The sequence below is a fragment of the Lates calcarifer genome, linkage group LG14, assembly GCF_001640805.2.
Source record: "Lates calcarifer isolate ASB-BC8 linkage group LG14, TLL_Latcal_v3, whole genome shotgun sequence".
Classification (NCBI taxonomy): domain Eukaryota; kingdom Metazoa; phylum Chordata; class Actinopteri; family Centropomidae; genus Lates; species Lates calcarifer.
In genome coordinates, this window is record NC_066846.1 from 7680426 (window position 1) to 7707322 (window position 26897).

The 26897-nt window shown below is 42.3% G+C and overlaps 2 protein-coding genes across 2 annotated transcripts in view; one reads left to right on the forward strand and one right to left on the reverse strand.

Annotated features, from left to right (window-relative positions):
• Positions 1-32: 32 nt before the first annotated feature.
• On the reverse strand, positions 33-1732 carry naa38 (N-alpha-acetyltransferase 38, NatC auxiliary subunit). Its single transcript, XM_018704309.2, has 3 exons — positions 1608-1732; positions 880-1054; positions 33-512 (listed from the first exon to the last, which is right to left on the reverse strand). The coding sequence occupies exons 1-3, from the start codon at positions 1644-1646 to the stop codon at positions 388-390; spliced, it is 339 nt and encodes a 112-aa protein (XP_018559825.1). The 5' UTR covers positions 1647-1732; the 3' UTR covers positions 33-387.
• Positions 1733-6794: 5062 nt separating this feature from the next.
• The window catches only part of chd3 (chromodomain helicase DNA binding protein 3), a 39065-nt gene continuing 18962 nt past the window's right edge, over positions 6795-26897 (forward strand). The window contains 29 exon segments of the mRNA XM_018704275.2: positions 6795-7356; positions 9973-10100; positions 10204-10392; positions 10481-10608; positions 12099-12337; positions 12630-12763; positions 12919-13048; positions 14028-14203; positions 15734-16003; positions 16311-16514; positions 16667-16890; positions 17080-17211; positions 17488-17584; positions 17906-18097; positions 18183-18383; positions 18672-18809; positions 19764-19885; positions 20080-20253; positions 21066-21207; positions 21559-21690; positions 21942-22059; positions 23633-23757; positions 23877-24108; positions 24453-24637; positions 24942-25119; positions 25485-25571; positions 25970-26055; positions 26478-26611; positions 26719-26863. Of these exon segments, the coding sequence (XP_018559791.1) occupies positions 7194-7356; positions 9973-10100; positions 10204-10392; positions 10481-10608; positions 12099-12337; positions 12630-12763; positions 12919-13048; positions 14028-14203; positions 15734-16003; positions 16311-16514; positions 16667-16890; positions 17080-17211; positions 17488-17584; positions 17906-18097; positions 18183-18383; positions 18672-18809; positions 19764-19885; positions 20080-20253; positions 21066-21207; positions 21559-21690; positions 21942-22059; positions 23633-23757; positions 23877-24108; positions 24453-24637; positions 24942-25119; positions 25485-25571; positions 25970-26055; positions 26478-26611; positions 26719-26863 (4605 nt within the window). The 5' untranslated portion in view covers positions 6795-7193.

A 26897-nucleotide genomic window follows, 5' to 3' on the forward strand; every position in this document is an offset into this window, starting at 1 on the left:
AATGTTCTGTAAAACACACGTTGACACAAAGCCTCAAATACAGTGATTTATTTTTAAAACACACTATAACAAAGATGTTTACCGTACACACCATGAAACACCATTTCCACACACATCCAGGTAGCTGCTGTTTGCCCACATCTCATCATACACGCATGCTGTACTGCACAGCTGTCACTGCGAATGACCCCTCTACAAGCATGGAGGGACTTGGTTAAATCCAGAATACTGACAGAGGAGTTCTGTATCTGTGGGTGCCGAGCAGCTGATAAAATGCTCCCAGTGAAGATGTCAGTTTCTTCTCCAGGCTCAGCTGCAGCCTCACATCTGGCTCCATGACAGTCAGTCACGTGAAGGCCGAGTGTCGTCCGAACAGGCAGGGCTTCGTCAGTGGTTCCCCCCGAATCCTTGTGTGTCATCCAGACTGTCTGCCTCCACCTCGATGGACACCACGTGGTGACCGGGGATCATGGCCAGGCCCAGGACTCTGGGTTCACCCTGAGAGAACGTGTCTGAAGACAGAGGAAGATAAAAAGACAATTCAGTTGAATTATCCAGGTAAGACAGGGGTTCTGGGGAAATGATTCTGAATCTCAAATGTAGATCCTTTTGAAATGGTCATTTTTAAATTTAACATTTTTCATTCATTCATGTTTCTGTATTTTATACACAGTGAGTATAGAAAGTCATCTGCATATGATTTTATATTTTCATATTTAACATATGAAAATGAATAATTGTATCCCTATGGTACTTAGTAATGAGGTCATTTTAAAAGATGAAAAACATTGCTCTATGTCTTAATTTTTCCATAGTTTTGAGAGTGTTTAGAATTAGATTTACTGGATGCTCATTAGTTGATGGAAATAACTTATCGACCTGTGGATTTAAGGAATTCCTGAGCCGAGCCGAGGATGACGTTGCAGTCCCGGTCTGTGCAGAGAAAAAGCCCCACCAGAGTCCGTCCGTCTGTCATGCGGATCCTCATGTTCTTGTTAAGCAGCCCCTCGAGTTTCTGCCGAGCCTGGGAGGATGAGGACACTTCAGGCTGCTCCTGCGTGTGGACAGAGAGGTAACACTCTTTGTACACTTGCTGCTTACAATTAACAAATACCAAGAGTTGCATGAGGTTTTTTGTTGAATATTACTGAAGAATCAATATACTGGGCGTCTTTTCTTCTGGTCAGACTCACTGAGCAATATTTCCACATTTCTTTATGCTCTGATAATACAGAAAATTAGATTTTTATTGCAGACTAACAACAATTTCTAAAACACATCTGGATTTGCTGTCAGGCTAGCATCGAATAAACACATTTTACTGATAAATATGCTCGGAAAACTATATTCTGAGTGAAAACTATTTATTTACATATTTAAATGCTAAGGCTATGCGTGTAGGTATTCTCTGGTAAATCCAGGCTATCGCCACATATATTTAACAGTTGTACAAGCTAATTCGTTAGCCACCGGCTAACGTTAAGTTATAACCGAAGCCTTGATAATGATGAAATATGTGTCAAGTAAACGGTTTTTCTCTCAAGTATGATACGTGAAACAACACAAACGATCATGTAAACTACTAACTTATTTCTCTAAATACATACATGACTCGAAGGACCATTTTCCTCAATCATTGTCGCCATACCCTCTTCTTCCTCCACTACATTTGCTCACGGAGGGATTTTTCTGACGGACCAGCAAAACCGGAAGCTCGGCATCCAGTTGTTTTTAAAGGGAACGACGGGCTAATTAACGTTCATGTTCAGGGTGAAATTTTAAAATTAAGTAAACCACCACAACGATAACAAATTACAGACGAATGAAGAGGTAACAAAGCAACGGAAAGGAACGTTATTAAATGTAAGAAGCAGGTACATTTTCACACCTGACACTAGCGTCGTTAAAGCTAAATTTGTCACAACTTTCGGACAACCGTTATCTACATACGCATATTTTGGGGGAAAAAATAATTATAATGTTTTGTTTTCACGCAAATCCTGAGAATGCCAGAATATATTTATGCTTTATATACAGTATATATATTTAAGCTGTAACATTTGCTGAACAGCGGCCACAGGTGGTAATAATTAGACAATGACGCATTGAATTTCCTGTCACGTCCAAATATTCTCCCGATTCACTTGCTTTAAAGTCATCAACATACTTCTTGTATTACTTTTGTGATAAAATTATTGAAATGTTTAATTAAGCCAAGACACCAGATACATCAGGAAACACTACAGTACTGCTTATCAGCACACATTAATTGTCCAGAAAAGCTGGAGTTTTATTTGCTCCATATCATAACTGCTTGTGTCTGTATTGCATGTCCAGTGTGTGTTATGGGTGTCAGGTAAACACAACAATACCTCCCCAGCTTTATCTAACAAAGCCAATAGTCATATCAGACCAAGTGGCACTGTAGCAACACGAACCTTGAGTGTGCATTTTAATTATTGAAAATTCAACTTGTTATTTGTAAGAGACAGATTTTGTTGTTTCTACTTTTTAAAGTAACACATTCTCATTTTAGATAATGATACCCAGTATAGTTATTACCAAAAATAATACAGTGGAAAATACCAAAGTTAAAAACAAAAACAAAGTTTCTATTGTGCTGTATTTGTTTCCTTCCCAACTGTTTTTACGTGCAGCCTTTGTTCTGGGTGTGTGACTAATCCTTATCTCTGTTTCTTGATTAAAAAAAAGTTATATATAGATATAGATATATAGATATATATAGTTCTTTTGTTTTTCCTACTGCCAGAAGAAACTGAAATGTTCAATAGTTACTCAGATGACAATATGTGGGTGTCATTCCTGAGAAAGGCAAGAAAGGATAAGATAAGACAAGTTTAGACAAGATACGAGGGTGAAACTCTGTGATGTCAAACAGCCCAAAACACACACAGATCTAAGGAAAGATGTTTAACTTTATAATGATTAAAATGCATTTAAGCAATATAATATAGATGTACATATTTCGACTCTGTGTGTGCTGTGTGTGTTGACACTTGATCTTAATGGTCATGGTGTAATTCACAAAGTGAATATAAAGTGAAATAGAATGTGGATCTTGAGCAGGGAAATACACCAGTCATGTTTTAGCCACAGTCCTGATTCACCCATGTGCGTTTGACATCTTCTCTCTTCAGGCTCAAACCTACATGATCTTCACAGGAGGTTTTGTTCATACCTTCTCTATTCTTGCCCCCGAACTGACCGGGCCTGTGATGTTGGAAAGCTCCAGTGGAGGGATGAATGGTGAATGGTGGTACAGCTTTGGTTACAGACTAACATCTTGACATCACAGGAGCTACAGATCGAGGTAAATACCATTCCACAACGCATACACTTACAATATATTGGACTGCATCCATTTTGTTTGTTTTGCTGACCTCGTGTGAGGCAACGAGACATATAAAAGAATGAAAATTGGAGTGTGACCTCTTGAAACAAAGCAGTGTGACCCCTTACTGTTATGACTAGTTGATTTGAATAATTTTTGAGGGCCACAGGAACAGTAAATTATCCAGTAACGTACAACAAAAAACAGCAAAGACTACACTGTTTATGGACACTACACATGTTTTCAGTGGGATAAACAGAACCTTAAAGATGTCTGTAAATGGCCGCTGTCTTTCTGTGACTTTGAGTGAATCTAACTGCCTTTTTGCACTTTAATTTCTCTATATGGATGAACTTTAATTAGTGAGGTTTGAGGAAGGTTTTATGCATCAGCTGAAACACTAAATGAAACTCCTTCAGAAGTCTGAAAGGGAAAAAGACCCATAATTGGACTATTAAGTGACTCATGCAAGACTAAACACAAGGATAGGCCAGACTTTCACTTAAAGCACTTTGTTGGGATATGTTAAGCAAACTTTTTTCTCCATAGCCCCCACTGCTTGAGTGTTATTTAAGCATTATCTGCTCTCTGGGTCGCCACGGTTCAGACAGCTCAGCTCTGAACGGAGCACATGAGTCGGTGCCTCTCCTCTGTGTGTCACACTGCATAAAATCTGGGTTAGCTCAAGCGCTGCACTCAAGGGAGGCGCTTTTCCCTCTCATCCTCGACATGTCTCCCTGCCAAACGGACACGGGGAGGGTGTTTGGAGGGGCAAGGAAGAGGGCGGGGGTAGTCACAGCAACAGCACAGTAGTGCAGTGTGTCAGGGCCTCCAGCACATGAGAGTCCTGGCCAGTTTCACCCCCCCCCCCCCCCCCTTTTTTTTGAATGTAGATGCATAGTGAGACACATGCACAGTCATGGCTACAAACACCTCACACACACAGGGTGAGGGTATATAAACTACACACAAACACACACAGACACACACACCACAAATGCACAGAGAAACACACACACACACATACACCACAGCCATCTCGCCAGCCACCTAATCTGGCAACAACAGACACCTCAGTGGCCAGGGGCTTAGTGGGGGGGCTCCAGTCACACACTCAGATGCACTTTCACTGCACAGATACACACACATCTCCTCCCCGTGTGTGTCTTGCATTGCACCGTCCCTTCTCTTGGCAGATGTGGCCGTTGGATCAGGCACTAGCAAATTCCTCTCCTCTCGTCTGTGGGCGCGGGGGAAGCCGAGCTAGAGCGGCTCAGGCACCTGTTGCAGCAGAGAGCAGAGAGCACACAGCAGATGAAGCATAATTGAAATGCTTGTTTACATGCTATCCGGTTATTGGTGTGAAAGCCGCAGCTGACAGAGTTCCACACAGACAGACAGAGCACGGGGAGGACAGAAAACAAAAGTCATGCTTTACATGGTGTTGTGGTGGCGGCAGCCGCGGCAGGCCTGGGCGGTCGGCCATGTGCTCAAGATGTAACAGGTTCAATCGAGGCTCTCACCTTCTGTCACGGCTCTGTTCCCTGTTTCATGTCTGATAAGACAGAAATACCTTAAACCATAAATCCAACATGTCACCTGGATAGATAAGGTTTCAGCCATGCTTATTCTTAAGTATACTTAAATAACATTTTCTTGCAATAGGATTTTAATTGCAGAAATATCTTATAAATTAATGGACAGAACTTGCCACAGTAGCAGCAAGTTCAGCCTCTTATTAACAGTTTATGCCTAAACGTATAATGTGTGTCCGTACAAACCTAAACTTCAGTATTTAACACCTTATTTTTCACAGGGAATAAGAAATGTTCATAAATCCACAGAATTAAACAGCCATATTTTTGAAAGAGGCACTAAGTTTTTTTTTTTTACAATAGATAACTTTAAGCTGCACCTGTAAGCAAAATGAAGGACACGCAGCACTTGACCTCTTCACCCTGTGCGCTATTCTCTACCTCAACAACAGGCCTCTTCTCCACCGCAGACGTTTTCATCTGCCGTTGTAGGAAAAGCGCAGGTGTTACTAATATCATTATCGACTGCTCTGTTCTTTTCAAGTTAACCAGTCGGCCATGACTGTGTGGGAGTGAGTCACGCATGAACAAAAAAAAACAAGATCCTCAAACCGAAGCAGCAAAATGGAATTCACCATTTTATTAGTTACACCTGTGCTTTTCTTACTGTGACATGTCCAAATGTATTTTAGGAAAAAGGCCCGCTGACCTCGGCATGTGCTGACCAGTACATAAAATATTAACACAAGGCTCATTGACCAGCTTTTTCCTGAGCTTTCAACCACATTTCATGGTCTTCTTCTCTGCACTCACAGCTGTTACATGCCCCTAAAACCTCCTAAAACAGCTCATAAGTAGAGGGTTTGTTTTTTTTTGTCTAACTATTTTCAAGGTTAAGAATTAACTTTAACATTGAATGAGATACTTAAGAACTGCAGAGTCAAGTGCAACCAAAGATATTAATGAGATATTCATGGGATTAAAGGCTTCTTACTTCTTAAAATGGACCTCTGCTGCATTGAGTAAATAAATTCAGTCATTATGAGGAATGTGATTATTGCTTTGCAGTTGCTTTTTTTTCTTTTTACAGTGACTAAAATTAGCTGAATGCATAAAACCAGACGCAGATGTTTCAATGCGATCCAACTCATTTTCCCTATTTTAAGCGTATAGTGGTGCCACACTTTCTGCAGTCTGACCCCTATTTCGTTGTGAGGTTTGAATGTGAAAGGCAAATCAAAATTCCTTTTGTCAAAACAAAAGTGCCCTGAGCAGCCACTGAGGGTTGGCTGGGGTCTAGGGATTCCCATGGCCTTACTGCCATCCAGTTGACTCAGCCTCCTGCTTACCAGAGACTGATTTTTTACAGTGAGTGCTCAGGAAAATGTCTGCTGTTTGTTTTTAAACCTCTGTGTTAGACCTGGATTTTGTGCTTTGAGCTGTTTAATATGGTGGTTTATAAAGGGGGAAATGTAGTTTGCATATTAGGAATTGTTTTCATCCCCACCACAAGTAGTTAATTTTTAAGCAATACAATCTGATGTAAGTCTGGGCATGGCTGCGGCAGATTTTCCCAACCCCCCTCTCTCAATCCCTCCCCAGCACTCACACACACACACACACACATACGCACACACATACACACACGCACACATACACACACACACACACACACACGCAACCCCGCTGCTGCTGCTCCAAAATAATTTTTTTATACAACGGTGGGGGCTCCGGAGAATGTAAGGTGGCCATATTTGATAGATTTGTGTCGGGCTCTGCAATGCAGAAAGCGAGAGTTGTTGCGTGTGATCTTGCAAGTGACAGTGACACCAGGCAAGTCTGTCGGATTCGTGACTGATCCGGACTTGGGGAGGGAGGGAGGGAGAGGGGGGAAAAAAGGAGGGAGGGAGGGGGGGGCACAGACAGAAAAGAAACAAACAAGTAACAATGTAACTTACATGCAGTCACACACCCCTTTTTCTTGTAACAATGTGTACGTTTTTAAGGAGGGAGGGGGCGCGCGGAGAGAGAAAGAGAGACGGAGAGAGATAGAGAAAGGAGGAGGGGGGTGCGTTCTGAAATAATATAGTCAGCCATTTTTTATGTAAGGGGATTTTTTCTTATTGGGGGGGTTGTTAAAAAATAAATATAAGAGGGCGGCCATCTTTGTTGCTCTGCCTAGTGTAAAATATTCCAAAACGCCCCCCACTTTTTTCTGTGCCGATTTGAATATTAAATAAATATCATATATTCGGGCAAGAATACGCTTTTTTGAATACAAGGACGGATCCAATGACAGGAATATAATGTCCTCTCCTCTCCGGTCCTGTGAGGAAGACGAGGGCATGGTGGTTAATTCCGAGGGAGGAGATTTTGATGAAGAAGACGACGACGGAGACCTAGACGAGAACGCAAGCGACATAAACTCGCCGGCGGCGCCTCGGGAAACTGCAACACCAGCCGCGCCAGGTACAGTAAGAAAACTGGCGGACAAGTCGGGAGCGCGCACACGAAATAAAAAACACTCTTACTAGCGCAAAAGATTCGGAGAAAGGGCATGTTGGAAGTAGCCGAAAGCCGCAGTTTTGTGCCCCCATGTCGGTGCTGCTTCCAGGTCCAGCTCGGTACAGTAGAGCCCAGCGAGGAATCGGGCGCGCGCATATAAAATAGAAACATACTTAATAGTCGTGATTTTTTTTGAAAAAAAAAACAGGCACATTTTTCAACCACCTAAACCCGCTCTATACTCTCCAGTTATTGCATCTATATGTTGCTGTAGGTGTCATACTTGCAGCTGCAACACAGGCTGTTAAAAAAAGACGAGAGCGCGCTTTGAAAACACAAACTCCAGTCCAGTTTGTAACAAAAAATGAAACATATTTATACCCAACCGGCCAGATGTGTTTCTCTGTTTTTGTGTATGCCCATATCCACCCCCCTTACTCCACTTCCTCTTCACCTCCAGCACATCCCAACAAAGTTTAAGCTAACTTGTCACAGCTGCTTTTCGTCGCAAGCTCACTTCTCCACCATGAAAAGTTGCAGCTTGTTTTGTCCCCCCCCCTCAAAACCCCTCTTTTTGACAGCGTCCTGGACATGGCGCGACATGTTAACTGAGCTCGGTTCTGCGGGGGTAATAAGGTCGCCCTGAAGGGTAAAAAAAGCCTCACGGCAAATATGAGGATGGCAAAAAAAAAAAAAAAAAAACATGGACTCCAACTGGCCCGGAGGCTACATATATTTGATAACCCATCTCGAGAGGAGGTGATGCGCTTTGCTGTGCAGACATAAAAGCCGGGTGATAGTGTGAAATCGTGGCGTGAGACTGAAACTTGCCCCCCCCCTCTCCTCTCTGCTCTTTTTGTCGCTATGACAGGTCAAAATAGGACACTGCTGCTGCTGCATGCTGCTCACTTACAGGACAGAGAGGTGTGACTGTTTAGCTCCCTCTGGTAGCTTAGCATACCTGCTCACTAATTAGCCCCATCCCACGTTTATAAATGAATGTTCATCCTCTATTTTAACTCCACAGAACTGAGTGTTTTCGCCTCAGGAGCTGCTCCACTCAGCAGCAGCACTATGTACTCATGTCAAAGAGATGACTGACTGATTGCATATGGCATTCTGGAAGTTTCTGTGACAGTGAAGTTGCATGGGGTCGTTGCTGTGAAACTCAAATGTGCAGAAAGTAGTGGCTTGGTTAATCGCGCTACTGCAGTTCATTCACAAGAAGAATAAAATAACAAGTGATGTTTAGGGTTGGATGCACTGCAGATGTGATAGAGATATTTAAAAGTAAGAGCGCAGGTGTCACAAGGAGGAAAATATGAGGTTAAAACAACATAAACGGGGCATAAGTGTAATTTCCTATGTGAATATTACAGGAATCATTGCATTGTCTTTTAGGTGTAATTAGCTCGGCTCCGGACCCGCCGCCATGCCGTGCCAGACAGATTAGTGTCGGGCTTCCCGTCGAGGACCGTAACCCCCTCACGACCTCTGGCAGCGGTCACAGAGGTGGTCACGGTCCCGGTGCGGTTAAACAGCAGAGCGGGAAGAGAAAGTCGTTCCAGTTCACCGCGCCGCCGTCCGCGCCGTGTCGGCCTCTGAATCACCGAGCCCTGCGTGCGTGCTGCTGCCGCCCCCGGCGTGTCTTCGTTCGGCGGCACGCTGCACGGATACGCGCGGGAAGCGGGGGTATGGGGTGTGTGTGTGTGTGTATGGGGTGGGAGTGAGGGGGGGTGGGTGCTGTTGCTGCTGCTGCTGCTGCTGGTGGGAGCGCGCACCAACAAAAGCTGGCAGACAATAAAATCCGACGAAATGTAGCCTATCAAACTGGCTCGTTGCACGGCGGAGACCGCAGCCCATATTTTGGTTATGCTTTAATGCTTTGCTGCATTTTGTCTAAAGCTGAGGCTGCAGCTATCTCCCTGTGTCTTTCTGTGCCTCTCTCTTTACTCCATGCCAGGTCAGGTTGCAGGTTAAATTGCTTTCCCTGTAGTTGTGATTTTGCACAACTGGCCTGATATTTTCACACCATTTTTTCCCTGAAAGCAGAGATATCCTCATGTATTTTAAATGTACAGTAGTTGAAAGTCTTCTGTGATAACATAGGTTGGATTTTTTTAAAAACCTCTTTTCTCATTTGTATTCTCTAAAATCAAAAGTTTTTCATATATAATCACACCAGATTTTGTTCTGTTAGATTATTTTTCAGCAAAAAAAAAATCAAACAAACAAACAAAAAAACCCATCATAGATGTTTTGTTTACAAAGGTGTTGGTCACACTTTTGCTTTGCCATAAACCAATTATCTCTATGCTATGGAACCAGCAACACCAGCTGTCAAATCTACTTACAGCCCTTCGACAAACTGTATCTAATTTAGCATGTGTCACAATTCAGACAGGGTCAGAGGTCGCTGAAGCCACAGTTGCTATCTTGCGGCTTTTGTTGTGTGTAATTATGTTCAGCGGGGATTAGCCGGCTTGTTGGGAAGTGTTTTGAGAAGATTATTGTTCATCTGATTCTGATAGCCGTCTTCCTTTCACGCTTTGTTTAACCCTCGTCTCTCCTCCCCCGTAGACGAAGAGGTAGAGATATCAGACAGAGAGGTCCCGTGCAGGAAGAAAGGAAGACCGAAGAAAAAGAAGGAGGCGAAGAAGAAGGATAAAGAGGGGAAACCCGTCAAAGCAAAAAAACGCAAGAAGATTGTAAGTTTGTAAAGCTGTCACGCTCTGGATTTTCTCACTTTGCTGGCTCTTTTACACCATCTTCATTATTTGTCAATATCCTCCTCTCTCGTCTCCTCCTCAGGACAGTGATGTAGACAGAGACTCGGACAGAGAAAGAGACTACGGTGAGAACTCAGACAGCGTAGCCAGCGACTATGGATCTGGTGAGAAAAAGAAAAAGAAGAAACATAAAGAAAGGAAGGAGAAGAAAACAAAGAAGAAGAAAAAAGATGATGGGGACCGAGACAGCAGTCAGGAAGAAACAACAAAGGTAAAGCACGATTACTCAAACGCATCTTACGTCGTCTTTGGCGAGTCTATCCTAGTTCAAGTCATGATGTTTGGTGCGTTCTTCTCAGCAACCAATAGAGCAGAAGACCTCGGCCCAGCTGGCGAAGGAGTGGGGTCTGGAGGATGTTGACCATACCTTCACAGAGGAAGACTACAGGGAACTCACCAACTACAAAGCCTTCAGCCAGTTCATGAGGTAGTACCCTCTTTTTCTTTTTACATGGTGATGATATAACAGACAAGCTAACCTCTTATACAGTCAATCAAACCTCTACTTCATCATGGAGAAGTAGTTTGATCAAGTAAAAATAAATACAAGTTAATGACAAAGCTTGTGATTGGCTGTATTGACATTTAAAATGAAGGACTACAGAGAGGCCAGTTTACTGCCACGCAGCACCCAGTGAGGCTGACGGCATCCTTGCAAAAGCTCACTTTTCCCAGTCTACGTGAAAATGTTTTGTCGGGTATGTCACATTTTTCTGCTCGGCTGACTGTTTATAAAAAGATCTGTTTCAAGGTTTCTGTGGACAGACGGATAAAACAGAGAGTAAAAGCTGCGCTTTCAGTTTAGTCTTCATACTTAACAAACCTCTGCAGGCCTTGTTGAGTTTTGACTCAACTTAAAACAACAAAGGTAGAGGGTGTGGTGATTAAATGTCTCACATTATCTGGTTTTTAATAAATAACTGTATTATTAAATATACTGGTAACTCAGAGCAGGATTGAGTTGCTGAGTTGCTGAGTTCAGTCACAGCGATAAAACAAGACAAACTGATTGGAAGGATTTCAGGAATCAAAGCTGCTTACTGTGTTGACTGTGTGTTGTCTCTGTAGAACTACGATCATCAGTGTTCAGCTGTGTAGACAACCTGTCCCACAGTTCCTGCATGTACTTGTATGTATTGTGTGCAAAAGTTGCCAGTTTTGAGTGAGGTTGTTTATGCTTCTGCTTGTCAGGTTTGCTTATTGAAAGCCTACACTGTATGTACAGTCATATGCATTACATGTCTTTTTTTGTGGTTCACAAAACTGACTAATAGTTACAGCAGAATATTCAAAACATTACTGAATCACATATGATTGTCCTGATCATAGTGTTCATGATAATGGTGAAAATAATGTAGATGATAAAGGACACAACTTAAGATTTCTAAACAAACGCCCACTGTAATAGTTTCTTACAGTTGATAATGATTTACTGTCTGGAAGCCTCTTCCCTCTCCAGGTGTCCTCTGGTCTTTCTGTTTGTGAGGGTTATTTGTTTCTGTTTAACTTTATAAGTTAGTGAAGTTAATGTTTTGTTCCTCATTGTCACTCACACAGACTGGCAGAAAACTGTTCACCTGGCCACTACCAGCAGCATGCTAACACAGGAGGCTTGGGCTGAAGGAGCACAAGCACTGTTATTTTAGTCTGTCTTCCTCTGGCAGTTGTGTCTTCATCATCTCAGCTAGTCGTGCTAGCCATGCAGCAGTGCTGTCAGTGTGTCAGCGGCAGCCTGTGCCTCAGCCTCTATGGCTGACTCATACCTGCTTCGACTCTGATAAGATGAAGTAATCCATAATGCAAAAAAAAGTCTAACATCTTCTCAGCCAAATTGTCCCAGTAGTTCTTCCACCAGATGACTATAGTTACATCAACTCTCCCAACAACATTTCAATGATCCCACCCTCTTACACCCAGGCCAATGATAGCCAAGAAGAACCCTAAGATCCCCATGTCAAAGATGATGACCATCCTGGGGGCCAAATGGAGGGAGTTCAGCTCTAACAACCCCTTCAAGGGCAATGCCGCTGCCGTAGCGGCGGCCGCTGCGGCCGCCGCCATCGCCGTTGCCGAGCAGGTCTCTGCAGCAACCGCCTCGCCTGAGCCGCCACCGCAGCCTCCGCCAATCAGGAAGGCCAAGACGAAAGAGGGCAAAGGTCAGTCTTAACTCCACTGTAGCCCTGCAAGTTTTGTGCTTGTTTCGACTGTTCTTGAGTAAAGCAGACATATCAGTAATAGTTTCCGGTAAAGACTGACCCTAGACCAGGATAGTGTGCAGTTTCAGAGGCACGTGATTCAGCAACACCTATCTTTGACACATACTAATGTCTTATGGACAGCTGTTGTTTGCTTACGTCGTGCTTTTCATGCAAATACAAGACAATAAACTAACTGTACTAATACTTTGTCACTCTTTAATGTCAAATGTTGATCTTGTAATCTGTCTAGGCCCTGGCTATAAGAAGCGCAGTAAAAGCCCTCGAGTTTCAGACAAGAAAAAGGCTCTGGCAAAGGCTAAAAAGATGGCACCCATTCGCATCAAACTGTCACCCATAGGTGCCAAGAGGAAGAAGAGCTGCTCAGTGAGTATAAACTTTACAGTGTACTGAAAACAATGGATGGAGATAAATAGATTGCCTCACTTCTTGTTCTCATTCCTCTGTTTTTGTGACCTGTTTGCCCCTTTTCCCTTCCTTTTTTTGCTCCCTCCTTCGACTCTTTTCTCGTTCCCTGTCAGAGTGAGGATATGGACGAGGATGAGTCTGAGCAGGAGGACTCCAGCGTTCACAGCTCCTCGGTTCGCTCTGACAGCTCAGGCCGTGTCAAGAAGAACAAGCGAGGACGGCCTGCCAAGAAGAAGAAGAAAAGTAAGCAACACTGCTTGTTATATGTGCAGCACATAATTATAAATGATATGCAGCCTAGCATGTCCACATCTATCTGATAACTCCTGTGTCAAGTTTACTTTAACTTTTTGGAATCCAAAGGAATAATGCAACCTAACTGTTTCAGACACTAAAATGGTTCTCTGCAGAGTTATGAAAGGATGTTTTTCACCATTCGTCACTAAATACAAGAGATTTACATTAACTAAACATTTTCTTACCTACCAGGTCTTTGTTGCTTTAACATGAGGAAGGAAAAAGGCAAAAGATAATGATTTTTCCAGCTTTAGTTATGGGTTATACAAACCACTTGTTGCTCTCTGTGAATGAATTAAGTGTCCGTACCTGACACCGGAATTTCATTTTCATTTTGCGGGACAAAACTCAGTTGGATTGAGCACTCTTGTACTGTGAGGACCCACTGAATGTGGTCCTATACAACCCTGTTTTCAAGGAGATAAGAGATAAGAGTGAACACCCAAAGGGAGGAGATGACAATTTAAAAATTCTGATATATGGGAATTGTGGCAAAATTTACCTTCTCTCTCCACAAAAAAAAGAAAATAAAGAATAAGTGATGCAATCGCCAGGAGATTTTGTCTTTATCAGGTGTGGAAAATAGTTTCTGGGATTCTTCTTTTTATGACCCTTGATGATAAGATTGCAACTACCAACAAAAACACAGAACTGCTTTGCAGCAGGTCACATAAAATGGTTGTGAAAAGTGACAAGATCCTTATTTACACCATACTTAGAAAGTGGGAGAGAGTGGTTTGACTTATTTGGTCCCAGTTTGTCTCGATCACTAGGTTGTCAGGACAGGTGTACATCCATGCAAAATCCATGTATGTTTTTGATTTAAATGATCTTTTAGTGTTAAACTCAGTTTCAGACATATCTAAGTAATTATTAATTTCTGTCTCCTGTCTTTCCCTCTGTGTCGTCTCTCGCCCACCTCCAGTCCCAGGTGAAGAGGAAGGGGACGGCTATGAGACTGATCATCAGGACTACTGCGAGGTGTGTCAGCAGGGGGGAGAGATCATCCTGTGCGACACCTGTCCCAGAGCTTACCACCTCGTCTGCCTTGAGCCTGAGCTGGACAAGGCCCCTGAGGGCAAATGGAGCTGCCCGCACTGCGTGAGTACAACTACACAAAAACACGTATGTTCCTGCTTTGCATCCTTATTCACATATTTATCTCCAAGCAACATGGCTACTTGTCAAACCTCAGTAAAAAAACAGTTAAATGTTTTTTTTATTATTATTATTATTTCGACTAGATGAATAGAAGCTTTGTAGTTGCATCACAAATCAGAGTGGAGAGCTGGCGTACAATCCTGGCCAGACAAAGACAGATACCTGAAGTGGTGCTGTGGGTGTAAATCTATTGAGTAATGTCACAAATAAAACTGAATGATCATTTTGTGGTTACCATGACAAAGAGCACAGTCTTTATACTGAACCTGTGACGAAACGAGTTTGATTATTCAGCTCAGTTTAGCTGATCTGCAGTATATCATCACTTCAGGAAAGCCAGACTGAAACTGCTGACTTCACTGCTACCAGAGGAAGAAGAAACACTGACCAATCGTTAAAGCTCTCTATGTGATTACTGAATCTTTGAGTTTATGAGCTAATCACAGGGTTGTTCTGTGTGTTGCTTTAAGGCCTTTGTTCTCAGTGTCTCCAGGTGTGTGTGGGTTTGTCGGGTGCAGTACGCATCGTCTATCACAGGGTTACCAAGTTGGTAAATCTCAAATTCCCCACATAATGGATTTAATGTGGTATAGGCAGGTGTTTGGCAGAGTTCATGTTCTGCCAAATGGTTACTTTTTTTAAGCTTTTCTTTTGGCATTTTACTAGGCAGTTTTGACAGTAAGGAAACACCATTAAACAGATAAATAGAAGTTCAAGTTTATTCAAAGATGTAGATCTATGACCAGCTGTCAGTTATCTGTGGTTGCTGTTGTTGCTCAGATGCTTTATCTTCATCTAAATCAAACCAAAAATCTGCAACGTGCAAGTTGCAATTTGCAGCACAAGGTAATTTCCTCTCTCACTCATTTTGAACATTTCAAAAATAAATGTCATACATGCAAGCAGCTCATGCAAGAGCCTCATAGGAACTGCAGATCAGACGGTGAAACAGTGAGTTGTGGAACTTGACGCAGCCATCGTTTGGGGTCTGTGTGTTCGTGATGCTTGCAAAACAAGCTCGCAAAAACAATTCACATCTGTCTTTTATTGTACACAAAGGAAATGTCCATCAGCTGCCACAGTTTCATGCCCCCCCCACCCACCCAGACTTTTAGCTCTCTGTCTGTCAGCAGGCTGATTTAGACATTGACTAATCCCAACATCTTCCAGATATGTAAGCTATTCCTCTGGCAGTGTTGTTATAATCATGAATACACATTGTTCATTAATAGCCTCTTTTTCAGCCTTTGGTACTTTTCTCCTCTTTCTTTCCTATCATAAGCTGCCTCTCAGCTCGGCCGCCTTTTGTCAAATTCTCTTATTTGAAATTTCTAAAAAGCAAAAAGGAAATCTTAACTTTAACCTGGGTTCACCCTGACAGTTTATTTTATCAAAAGCAGTTTAATTCATTTTAGATCTTCACATATTCCATACTCTTACTTGAATCACTTTATTCTCATCCTTTCTCAGGAAAAAGAGGGAATCCAGTGGGAAGCGAAGGACGAGGACTTTGAGGATTTTGAGGAGGACAGTGAGGACAGAGTGATATCAGAGATCGGGGTTGGGATCCCCACCGGGGCAGAGGAGGAGGATGACGACCACATGGAGTTCTGTCGGGTGTGTAAAGACGGAGGCGAGCTGTTGTGCTGCGACACCTGCACCTCATCCTACCACATCCACTGTCTGAACCCACCGCTGCCAGAGATCCCCAATGGAGAGTGGTTGTGTCCACGATGCACGGTTAGTTGCCCTGCTGTCCTCTGCTCTGTTTGATTTCAGCACATATAGTTTGCTTGTTATATTGCCTATAAGAGGTTGATTTACCCATTTACAGGCCCACAAATGTAGGATTTACAAGTCACCCATTGATATATGATGGAGGTAGACTGCATCAAGGCCTTTATATTCAGACAGGATAGGCAAATAATGAGTTAAAATTATTGGACGTTCTGACTTAGGCAAAATGCTCCCATGTGCGCAATAAAGTCAGCTGTCTGAAATAAATGACCATATTCGGATCTAATTAGTTTGTGTATTCTGGCTCTAGTGTCCACCAATCAAAGGTCGTGTACAGAAGATCCTCCACTGGCGGTGGGGAGAGCCTCCGCCTCCCATCCCTGTTCCCCCGGCTCCTGATGCCCCACCGGACGCCCCACCACCACCACCCATGAAGGGCAGAGCCGAGAGGGAGTTCTTTGTCAAGTTGGTCGGACAGTCCTACTGGCACTGTACATGGATCACTGAGCTCCAGGTGAGGAAAAGACCGGAAACTTTTTATAAATGAGAAAAAAGTTCTTTTCATAATGTTTTAAGCAGAATTAACTTAAGAATACAAGAACGGAGGACTATGAAAGACACATGGAGACTCGTTCTTTCTCTCCCCTGTCTTCTCTCCTCCTCCAGCTGGAGATCTTCCACTCAGTGATGTACAGAAACTACCAGAGGAAAACAGACATGGATGAGCCTCCCAGTCTGGATTACGGCTCGGGAGGAGAGGACGAGAACGGAGTGGGGAAGAGTGAAAAGAGGAGGGCCAAGGATCCCCAGTACGCCATCCTGGAAGACAAGTACTACAAATACGGCATCAAACCTGAGTGGATGATGATTCACCGCATCATCAATCACAGGTAAACAACAACGAAAATCTGTGTGCATGTATGAACACATGTTGCTGTTAAACATCAAATGTTACCTCGTTACTTACTGTATCTTAAAAAGGAACTATTCCTATCGCAAAGTTTAAAGATTGACATAGTACATATTAATCATCACAATGTGAGTTCTGATTGTCTATACTGTGTTTGTCTTCCTGTCAGTGTGGACAAGAAGGGGGTGTACCACTACCTGGTCAAGTGGAGGGACCTGACCTATGACCAGTGTACCTGGGAGAGAGACGACCTGGACATCCCTGATTTTGCAATTTACAAGGCCAACTACTGGAGACACAGGTAGGACTGATGACATTAATCTTCACTCTGTGATGATGACTCTAAACTGAAGTCAAAATATTTCAAAAATACATTGGCACATTCATTACAGGAAGCCAGTAGGCTGTAGAGATGCTATTGTTTCAGCTGTTTTCATTGAATTGAAGGTTTATTAGGGGAGTTGTGTGGAAACTCACTGTAGGTTAATGCATAGTATAATTATTTAGTACACTCGATTCATGCGCCCATATACACATGAATCACTAATATTTACCTATCTTGTCTTTTGTTCGACAGGGATGCAATAATGAAGGAGGATCCAGACAAACCCAGGAAGATGAGGAACAAGAACCAGGAGGGTGAAGAGGAGTCTCCGGCCTCACCGGTCACTGATGTGAGTTAACTGTAGCTGTAGTTTCAGTATCGTGACTGTATTGTTTTTCTTTCTGGTTTAACTTTTAATATTACTCTTTTGTATACTACCTATATGTCAATTTCTTTACACATATTCCCTTTATTTGTAAAAAATGTACAGTTAATTTTCAAAACTTACACTTATACTTCCTCAGTGGACTGATATTTGTCTTGTAGAACAAAACTAATTACCTTGAACTGAATAAAGCAAGTGTAATTGAAAAGAATTCAGGTGGATCCTGTAAAATTGTGATACTGTGAAACTTTTTAAAATCTCTCATCTTCTTTTCTGTCCTCCCAGCCTACGATAAAATACGAGGAGCAGCCAGACTTTGTCACATCGACAGGCGGGACGCTGCATCTGTACCAGCTGGAGGGTTTGAACTGGCTGCGGTTCTCCTGGGCTCAGGGCACAGACACCATCCTGGCAGATGAGATGGGCCTGGGCAAGACCATCCAGACCATTGTCTTCCTCTACTCACTTTTCAAAGAGGTACTGCTACTGCATGTTTCTGTTATTGTCTTGCTCCACCTCTTTGTGGATGCTGATACTGAAGCCAAGTCTGGATTTTCCTCAGGGTCACACTAAGGGCCCGTTCCTGGTCAGCGCTCCGCTCTCCACCATCATCAACTGGGAGAGGGAGTTTGAGATGTGGGCGCCCGACTTTTACGTGGTGACGTACACGGGAGACAAAGACAGTCGAGCTATCATCAGAGAGAACGAGTTCTCCTTTGACGACACTGCTGTCAAAGGAGGAAAGAAGGCTTTTAAACTGAGGGTGAGGAAGAGGGGAGGACAGGAAAGAGAAGATGACACAGTAAGATATGAGTACGGGGGAAGGTGGAGATCAACAGGCCAGTAGATCTGTGCTATCATTGCCTTTTTACAGAAGCCCAGAAAGGATATGAGGAAAAATTATTTCAAGCAATTTTTCTGTTAATTTGCCAAATTTATGCATGTTTCCACATGTCATACAAAACAAAAAACAAAGCTTTAAATCATGATCACTGTAATGTAAGAAAACAAAGACATTGCTCACCTTTCTCCCTTGTTTCTGTTCCTGCAGAGAGAAGCTCCTATTAAATTCCACGTGCTGCTGACTTCCTATGAGTTGGTGACCATCGATCAGACGGCGCTCAAGTCCATCGACTGGGCCTGTCTGGTGGTGGACGAGGCTCACCGCCTTAAGAACAACCAGTCCAAGGTATTACAGTGTGTGCATTAATTAGTGTCAATATAATATATAGGTGAACCATTCCATAACAATATATGGACACTTCCATAAAATTTGTTTTTTTAAAAACTGACCATAATGAATGAACTAATTTATCTGATGATTGAAAAAAGACATAACACTCAAGACGTACAAGACGAAGTCTTGTTTCCATCGTTGACCTCACATAATATGCACAGGAAAAATATATTACAGTTGAAAAACTCAGTGGCGCTCAGTAGAGTCCATAACTCCTCCAAGGCCAAACTATCCAACTCGACTGTTGAGCTCTCATAATAGAAAAAGAAAAAGGAAGTAGTCTGATAACAAATTATTTATTTGTCATGTCTGCCCTTTTGACTGGGTCTGCACCAGAATTTAATGGCTTCTTCTCTGGCCCATTCCTCATCTCTCCACCAAGTTTGGTGCAAATAGGTTCTGTGTTTTTTGCATAATCCTGCTGTCAAATAATTAAACAAACCAGCAAAACACACGGGAACAAAAACACAACCTCTTTTGCAGAGGTAATGTCACTGCTCTCTGGTGGACAAAGTATGTAATGAAAAAGCTGTTTTCAGATTTACTCCCTGTGGCATATCTAGGAGTTTTGGTATTGCAATTTCTTATTACTTCAGCTTTCAGTTTACTTTATTTCACTGGATCCACAGAGTGTCAGTACCATTTTCTTACAGTATATTAAAAACAATAAACCCATAAGGCAATTAAAACATATCAAACAGCAGCAGCAGTCTGCGGCGTGTTGATCAAATCAGTTAAGCTCTTGTGTAACTGCTGTGAATAGTGACAAATGAGGCGATAACTAACAAATAGAATTCTTATGTAGCATCTTTACATCCCATGAGGAGGAAAATAATTTTGAAGTATATCAAAACAATGCTAGATGTATGACAGAGAGTTTAATCTTTTTCCCCTCTTGGTTTCCAGTTTTTCAGGCGTCTGAATGACTATAAGATCGACCACAAGCTGCTGCTGACAGGAACTCCTCTCCAGAACAACCTGGAGGAGCTGTTTCACCTGCTCAACTTCCTCACGCCTAACCGCTTCAAGTAGGACTTCACAAACACACACATGCACACAAATACACACATACTGGTATTCAAGAAGAAGTCTGCAAAATTATGTTTTTTTTTCCTGCCAAGTTTGGGAATCTAAAACAATTATGTGCCTAAACAAAGTGCTAATTACTACCAGTGCAACCAGATTTTACCTGTCACTTTATCCGGTTCATGTCTCTGTGCAGTAACCTTGAAGGCTTCCTGGAGGAGTTTGCCGACATCTCTAAGGAGGACCAGATCAAGAAGCTCCACGACCTGCTGGGGCCTCACATGCTGAGGAGGCTGAAGGCCGACGTCTTCAAGAACATGCCCGCCAAGACCGAGCTGATTGTCAGAGTGGAGCTGAGCCCTATGCAGAAGTACGACACTGGGGAGAGTTGAAGGGGGGGAATGCGGATATAGGCTGGAGATTGATATTTTGAAATAACCACACTACATGCCTCTGCTGCAGCCACTTAAGCACTTGGAGATGTCAGTGGCCAACAGTGGAGAACTCTGGCACGTGTTTCCTAAAGAACAAAACCTTCTGAGCTTTAATATTTAGCCATCATTTCAGCAATTCAATTCAAGGACTATGTTTCAGGTTTCATCAGATTTATTATACGACCTGTTCCATGTTCAAATAGTCACTGGAATATTGTTAAAACAAACATTTTGTTCTATCAAATTTAGCCAACTTTTAAACCAGAAGCCCTGACATCTTTTCACCTCCAAATTACATAAACCATGCTTAATTAGCTGTGATTACTGGATTTTTAAAAGGCCCTGTGGCTGCTGTTTGAGCTAAACATTTTCTTTGGAGTCATTGCAGCTCATTAGAAATGGACCATGATTATGTGGGAACCATGCCCCAAACTGAAAAAGACATGGGTCAAAAATCTTCTTTTTGCTCCTGATTAATGGTTTTAAGTGCTTCATTGAGTCCTTTATACTTACCTTTGCAGGATAATGGCTGGTTCCTTTAATATCTTTATATTGTGAAGTAGGAAGTGAGACACCTCCTCAAACTCTGGAGTGTTTTATGTTATCACCAATAACTGAACAATGGAGGGTAGAGAGGAAACAAAGGAAGGAAGTTTATTTTAATCTTTGTGTTAAATGCAGTATACATTGAATGGTTATGGCACCAAGGTTATCATTTCATCATTTTGTTGTTGTGTTTTAAATACAGGAAATACTACAAGCTGATTCTGACCAAGAACTTTGAGGCTCTGAACTCAAAAGGCGGAGGAAACCAGGTCTCCCTGCTCAACATCATGATGGACCTAAAGAAGTGCTGCAACCACCCCTACCTCTTCCCTGTTGCCTCCATGGTGATAAGAGATAAACACACACACACACACACACACAAACAAACACTTTTAATACACTTTTTTTTATTTGGTTGTGTTTCAGTTTTTTAAGCTTTACTTTGTATCACTCCTACATTGCATAGCAGTGACACCTTGTGGTGATGTAAGGTAGTGCTTTCGTACCGCATCTGTTTAAAGATGTATCAAGTTAAAATTACAGTTGAGATGCAGACCGTCATTTGTTATTTATTATTCATTATTTTTCATTAATTTATCAAGAGTGTTGTGCAGGAATTGTCACATTGTGCCAGCACAAACTTAAAAGACGTGTACGATTATTTACATTGTGGCACTGTTTCCTTGTGTTTATAGGAAGCCCAAAAAACACCCAGCGGTGCTTACGAGGGGTCGGCCCTTACTAAGGCTTCTGGAAAACTGTTGCTGTTGCAAAAGATGCTGAGGAAACTGAAAGAGCAGGGGCACCGAGTGCTGGTCTTCTCACAGGTACACACACTCGCATGGTCACACATACACAGCCACACACATAAAATATGCATAAGCACAGGCAAGCGTACAAACACACACCAGATGGACACTTCCCCTTCACAGATGGTATATTAGTCCCATGACACGTCCAGACGGCTCAGCTGCAGACTGTGATTCCAGCTGTGCGTGTGTGCGTGGGTAATCAAGTATACATGAAAACACACACGCATCACCAGCTCTCTTTCCCTCTCTCTCTCCTCTGTTCGCAGATGACTAAAATGCTGGACTTATTAGAGGATTTCCTGGATTATGAAGGTTATAAGTATGAGAGAATTGATGGAGGCATCACAGGAGCGCTGAGACAAGAGGCCATTGACCGCTTTAATGGTGAGATACTGGATAATGTGCAGTCATTAAAGGTGCAGTAAGTTGTCCATGACCTCTGCTGGTGGCTACCATCATCATAAACTGTCTCTTCAGTCAGAAATAATAAAGATGCAGAAAGAGTCAGTCAGGGAAGCTTTAGCTTATCAAAGCAGAAATCCAAAAGAAATGTCTAATGAGAAGGTAACACAGCACAACACAAAATACTTTAGTAATACTGCATCCTTCATAACATTTCTGATGAGAACAAGACCTTGTTAAACGTCCTGGCAGGATGATTGAAGATGTTAGTATAGTAGAAGGGGTGGGTGTTATATATATATATATATATATATATATATTGTTAGACATCTTAAATTTATCTGGTAGAGAGTTTGTCACACGTGTTAATATCTTAAATATCTCTGGATGTATTAGAACGTGGTAATATTGCATTTTTATATGATTTTTGCATCAAAGTGATGAAGTACTTTGATTTGTCAGATATTTGAATTGCCGAATTAGTCAAAAACAGACATTTGGTCTTTTTATTTCCAAAATGAAAAATGAAATTAAACACATTCTCAGCCAATTTCCCAGAAAATGCATTATACCCTGAAATATACATTAATATAGTATGATGATATGAATTGATATGGTGATAATAGATTATGTGAAGTGTGATGGAGGATTCATTCATTCTCCTCCACTGCTGAACAGAGGGAAATGAAAGGAGATGATGGAAGAAGATGGGGAATCAGGCAAAGGGATGAGAACAGAGAATTACCTGCAGTTTAGCAGAATTAGTGTCATAATGACAGAGTGTCTTTTTGCTGTGATACCAGTTGCTGATGTCTTTGCATTGCAAAGGATGATGAACACTGTGGCGCATGCTAAGTTTGTTTTCATGTGGAAGTTGGCCTTATCACAAAACAGTTGCTGGCAATGAATGCCATTAAATTATACACTATGAATCATAGCCTGTGGGTGAGTGATGCATTCGTGAAGTTGGTGCGAGTGCATTTACCACCTCAGGCAAACTTTTCTTTAATATTAAATCGTAACAAGCCATTAGAGCCACACAGGGAAACTTCTCTGATAGGAATACCTAAACAGAAAACTTTTCAGCAAAGAGTTCTGTATGATATCACTTTAAATTAGACATTAGGAGTACTGGTGAAATACTGTCAACTGACATTTTTAAAGTTTTCTTAATCAGAGATTGAACATCTGTTGTATATATGGCAGTGAATGTTTCAATTCAGACATTTTAGTTTACTCAAAACTGTTCCAAAAATCTAAATTGAATAGTTTTTAATACTTCAAACTAATTAAAAAATATCCAGAACCTTTTAAAAGTTAAGGTAAAAAAAAACACAAAATGATAATGACTCTCAAGTTTAAAGATTTATAAAACAGGCTTGATATCAAAATCCTCAGACCACTTTGACTTATCCCCTGAAGTGAAACCATATTAACACCAGAAAGATGGAACGTTCTTGTTATTAAATGACTAATATCAAAGGGATTCTGTCATTAAAGGAAGAGTATTCATGTTATTGGCTGTTTGTTTCTCAAACTCTCTCTTTTCCTCCAGCTCCTGGTGCTTGTCAGTTTTGTTTCTTGCTCTCCACCAGAGCGGGAGGTTTGGGCATCAACTTGGCCACAGCGGACACCGTCATCATCTTTGACTCTGACTGGAACCCTCACAACGACATACAGGTACCACAGACCAGTGGTTGCTGTGGAAGGGAATGATTATCCACTTTATAAACATCCTTGAATCAAAGTTTAAACCTTCCAGTTGTATTCAGTTCTTGGCTTTGCCCCTTTCTGCACAGGCGTTTAGTCGAGCCCACCGAATCGGACAGGCCAACAAAGTGATGATCTACCGCTTTGTGACCCGAGCCAGCGTAGAGGAGCGCATCACCCAGGTGGCCAAGAGGAAGATGATGCTGACTCACCTGGTGGTCCGGCCAGGCCTGGGGTCCAAGGCCGGCTCCATGACCAAACAGGAACTGGACGACATCCTCAAGTTTGGAACCGAAGAGCTCTTCAAGGACGAGGGAGAAGGTGAAAACAGATTTTGTTAAATGTGAAAATTAGAAGTAGACAAGCTGCACTGAATGTTTTTGTCAAATGAAATTAGGGTCCTCAGTAAAATGTAATAATGTTGGGTTTTGGGTCAAAGTTGGAGAGAGATTGATTCTAATAGGGAGGAGTTGGCAGGCTTCTTCTCCTGAATGAAATTATTTTGTCAAACACACTCACTTCAATGTCCTTTCCCCTTGAAGGATTTGGCCAGAGTAGAGCACTTGTCTTATTCTGGTTTTATTGGTTGACAAGACCATTTTTATTTGTGAAATTGGGCTGGAACAGGACCAATCATTTCCACTTTTTTACTCCACATGTGGCAGGTATGAAGAACAGTTCGGGGGATAAAGTTGAGGACGAGGGCAACGTGATCCACTATGACAGCACTGCCATCGAGAGGCTGCTGGACCGAAGCCAAGACGCCACGGACGACTCGGACGTACAGAACATGAACGAGTACCTCAGCTCCTTTAAAGTGGCCCAGTACATGGTCCGAGAGGAGGATAAGGTGCTTTTCCTTGTTTTTAATTTAGTAAATTGTGACCAACATTTTTGTGCTATTTTCTTAAGTTTTAGACCCAGTGATTAAACTGTTAATTGTTTAAATAATTAGCAGATTATCCAAGAATGAAAATAATTAGTTGCTCAATAAAAAAAATCTGTATATTGTTGTGAGGAAGAAAGATGCAGCCCAACAGCAAATGACCCAAGGCCCAGTAAGAGTCCAGAGAGTTGTGTCAAAATATCTAGGATTTTAGATCTTAACTGGTCAGCCACATAATCTCCACCTTTTCTAACCTTTGACCTTTCAGATCGAGGAGATCGAACGGGAGATCATCAAACAGGAGGAGAACGTGGATCCGGATTATTGGGAGAAACTGCTGCGGCATCACTACGAGCAGCAACAGGAGGACCTCGCGAGCAAACTGGGTAAAGGCAAGAGGAACCGCAAGCCTGTCAACTACAACGACGCTGCACAGGAAGACCAAGGTAGGCTTTGGGTCTAGAGCTGGTAGTCTTAAAAAGCTCATGTAAGCTGAGTAAAGTCCTTTGAATTGTTTTCTATCAATGACGCCTCAGTATTAGGATCATGTTAGTACAAGAAGAGCTCAAGATTCTTTTGGGAAGCCAAGAATTAAAAAATGAAGCCTCTTTCACATGATCCTAAGAATTATTGCTACAGCAGTACAAAAGGAAAACACAGTATTTTTTATTTATTACTAGAATTTATTGCTTTAATAATATGATCCTCCTAGAAATTGTAGGATTCTAGATGATATGTCTTCTGTTTGAGTTACTGCTCAGTGGAGGTGAATGGGCCTGGCCTATTGACAGACCACCATGTGCTGTTTCAGAGTGGCATGCTGACATTTCAGATAACCAGTCCGAGTATTCAGTGGGCTCTGAGGAGGAGGACGAGGACTTTGACGATCGCCCAGAAGGTAAGGAGAGATTTAAAAACAGGAGGGAGAGAGACATCAAGCAGAGCTGCTCATGAATGATGAAAGATGGCTGCTGTAACACACACACACACACACTCAGGTCTGTGTTGAATTACAGTTTGAAATTGATTTAGTTGTTACAGTTGCTTGGCAGAGTCGAACAAGTCAGATTGCCAAAAATGCAAACCGCCATCCACCTCCAACTTCAGACAGGAAAACACTCCAAGCATTTCAGAAGTTTCTGATTTTTGGTTGATGCAGGTCTATTAACCGAAAATGTCAAGAAAACTGCAAGTCTGCAAAATGTTCAAACAGCAAACTGACTATCTCCCTCTCCTTACATCCTTTATTCCTCTGTGTATTTTCACAGTGTTTCCTTTGCCTGCTTTTACCCACAGGTCGAAGGCAGTCACGTCGCCAGTTGAGGAATGAGAAGGATAAACCTCTGCCTCCTCTTCTGGCCAGAGTTGGAGGCAACCTTGAGGTCTGTACATCTCTGTGGAACCAATCCTGCTTTCATGTCGGGCATTTAGTTTTTATTGCGATATTACTGGAATCTGTCAGTTTTAATTTGAAGTGAACTTGCACCTCAGATATTTTTCTAACAATCTAACAAATCCTAAATTGGAGATGGCAGCAAAGCTATTACATCTCCAGCAACTCTGAATGTTCCAAGCTCATTTATCATCCTGATAATGGTGGACGTGATTATAATGGCCCACGTTGTTCAAGTTAGGATTCAGAGTTTATTTTAGCATCATTAAGCAGTCAGATCTATTCAATAAAAGCCTTGAGAAGTTAAAGAAATACATGGTTGTCTGCTAAGCTTTCTTCCTCTGGTATTATTTCCACTGTCCAGGCAGTGCCAGTGTTACTCAGGAATATCCATAATATTTCCATCAATAGGTGCTGGGCTTTAACACACGCCAGCGTAAAGCTTTCCTGAACGCAGTGATGCGCTGGGGGATGCCGTCTCAGGACGCCTTCTCCTCTCAGTGGCTGGTGAGAGACCTCAGGGGCAAGACTGAAAAGGAATTCAAGTAAGTAACAGATTTTAAGGGGAAATATAGATAGAAACTGTTCAAACATTGTGTCCTCTTGTGGCCATTGTTTAAACCTTAATATATCGCTTTTTCATCTTTGCCAGAGCTTACGTGTCCCTCTTTATGCGTCACTTGTGCGAGCCAGTGGCTGACGGCGCGGAAACATTTGCAGATGGTGTTCCGAGGGAGGGCTTGTGTCGCCAGCCGGTCCTCACTCGAATCGGCGTCATGTCCCTCGTCAAGAAGAAGGTCAGGTCAAAGCTGTTCGCCTTCCTAGGTCAAG

Bases quoted from the DNA above. Each gene is read 5' to 3' on its own strand.
- naa38 (XM_018704309.2), bottom strand. From the start codon at position 1,646: ATGGCGACAATGATTGAGGAAAATGGTCCTTCGAGTCAT. The intron at 1,055-1,607 runs GTATGTATTTAG...GTCCACACGCAG, and splicing joins AAAATGGTCCTTCGAGTCAT to GAGCAGCCTGAAGTGTCCTC. The intron at 513-879 runs GTCGATAAGTTA...CTCTGTCTTCAG, and splicing joins GGAATTCCTTAAATCCACAG to ACACGTTCTCTCAGGGTGAA.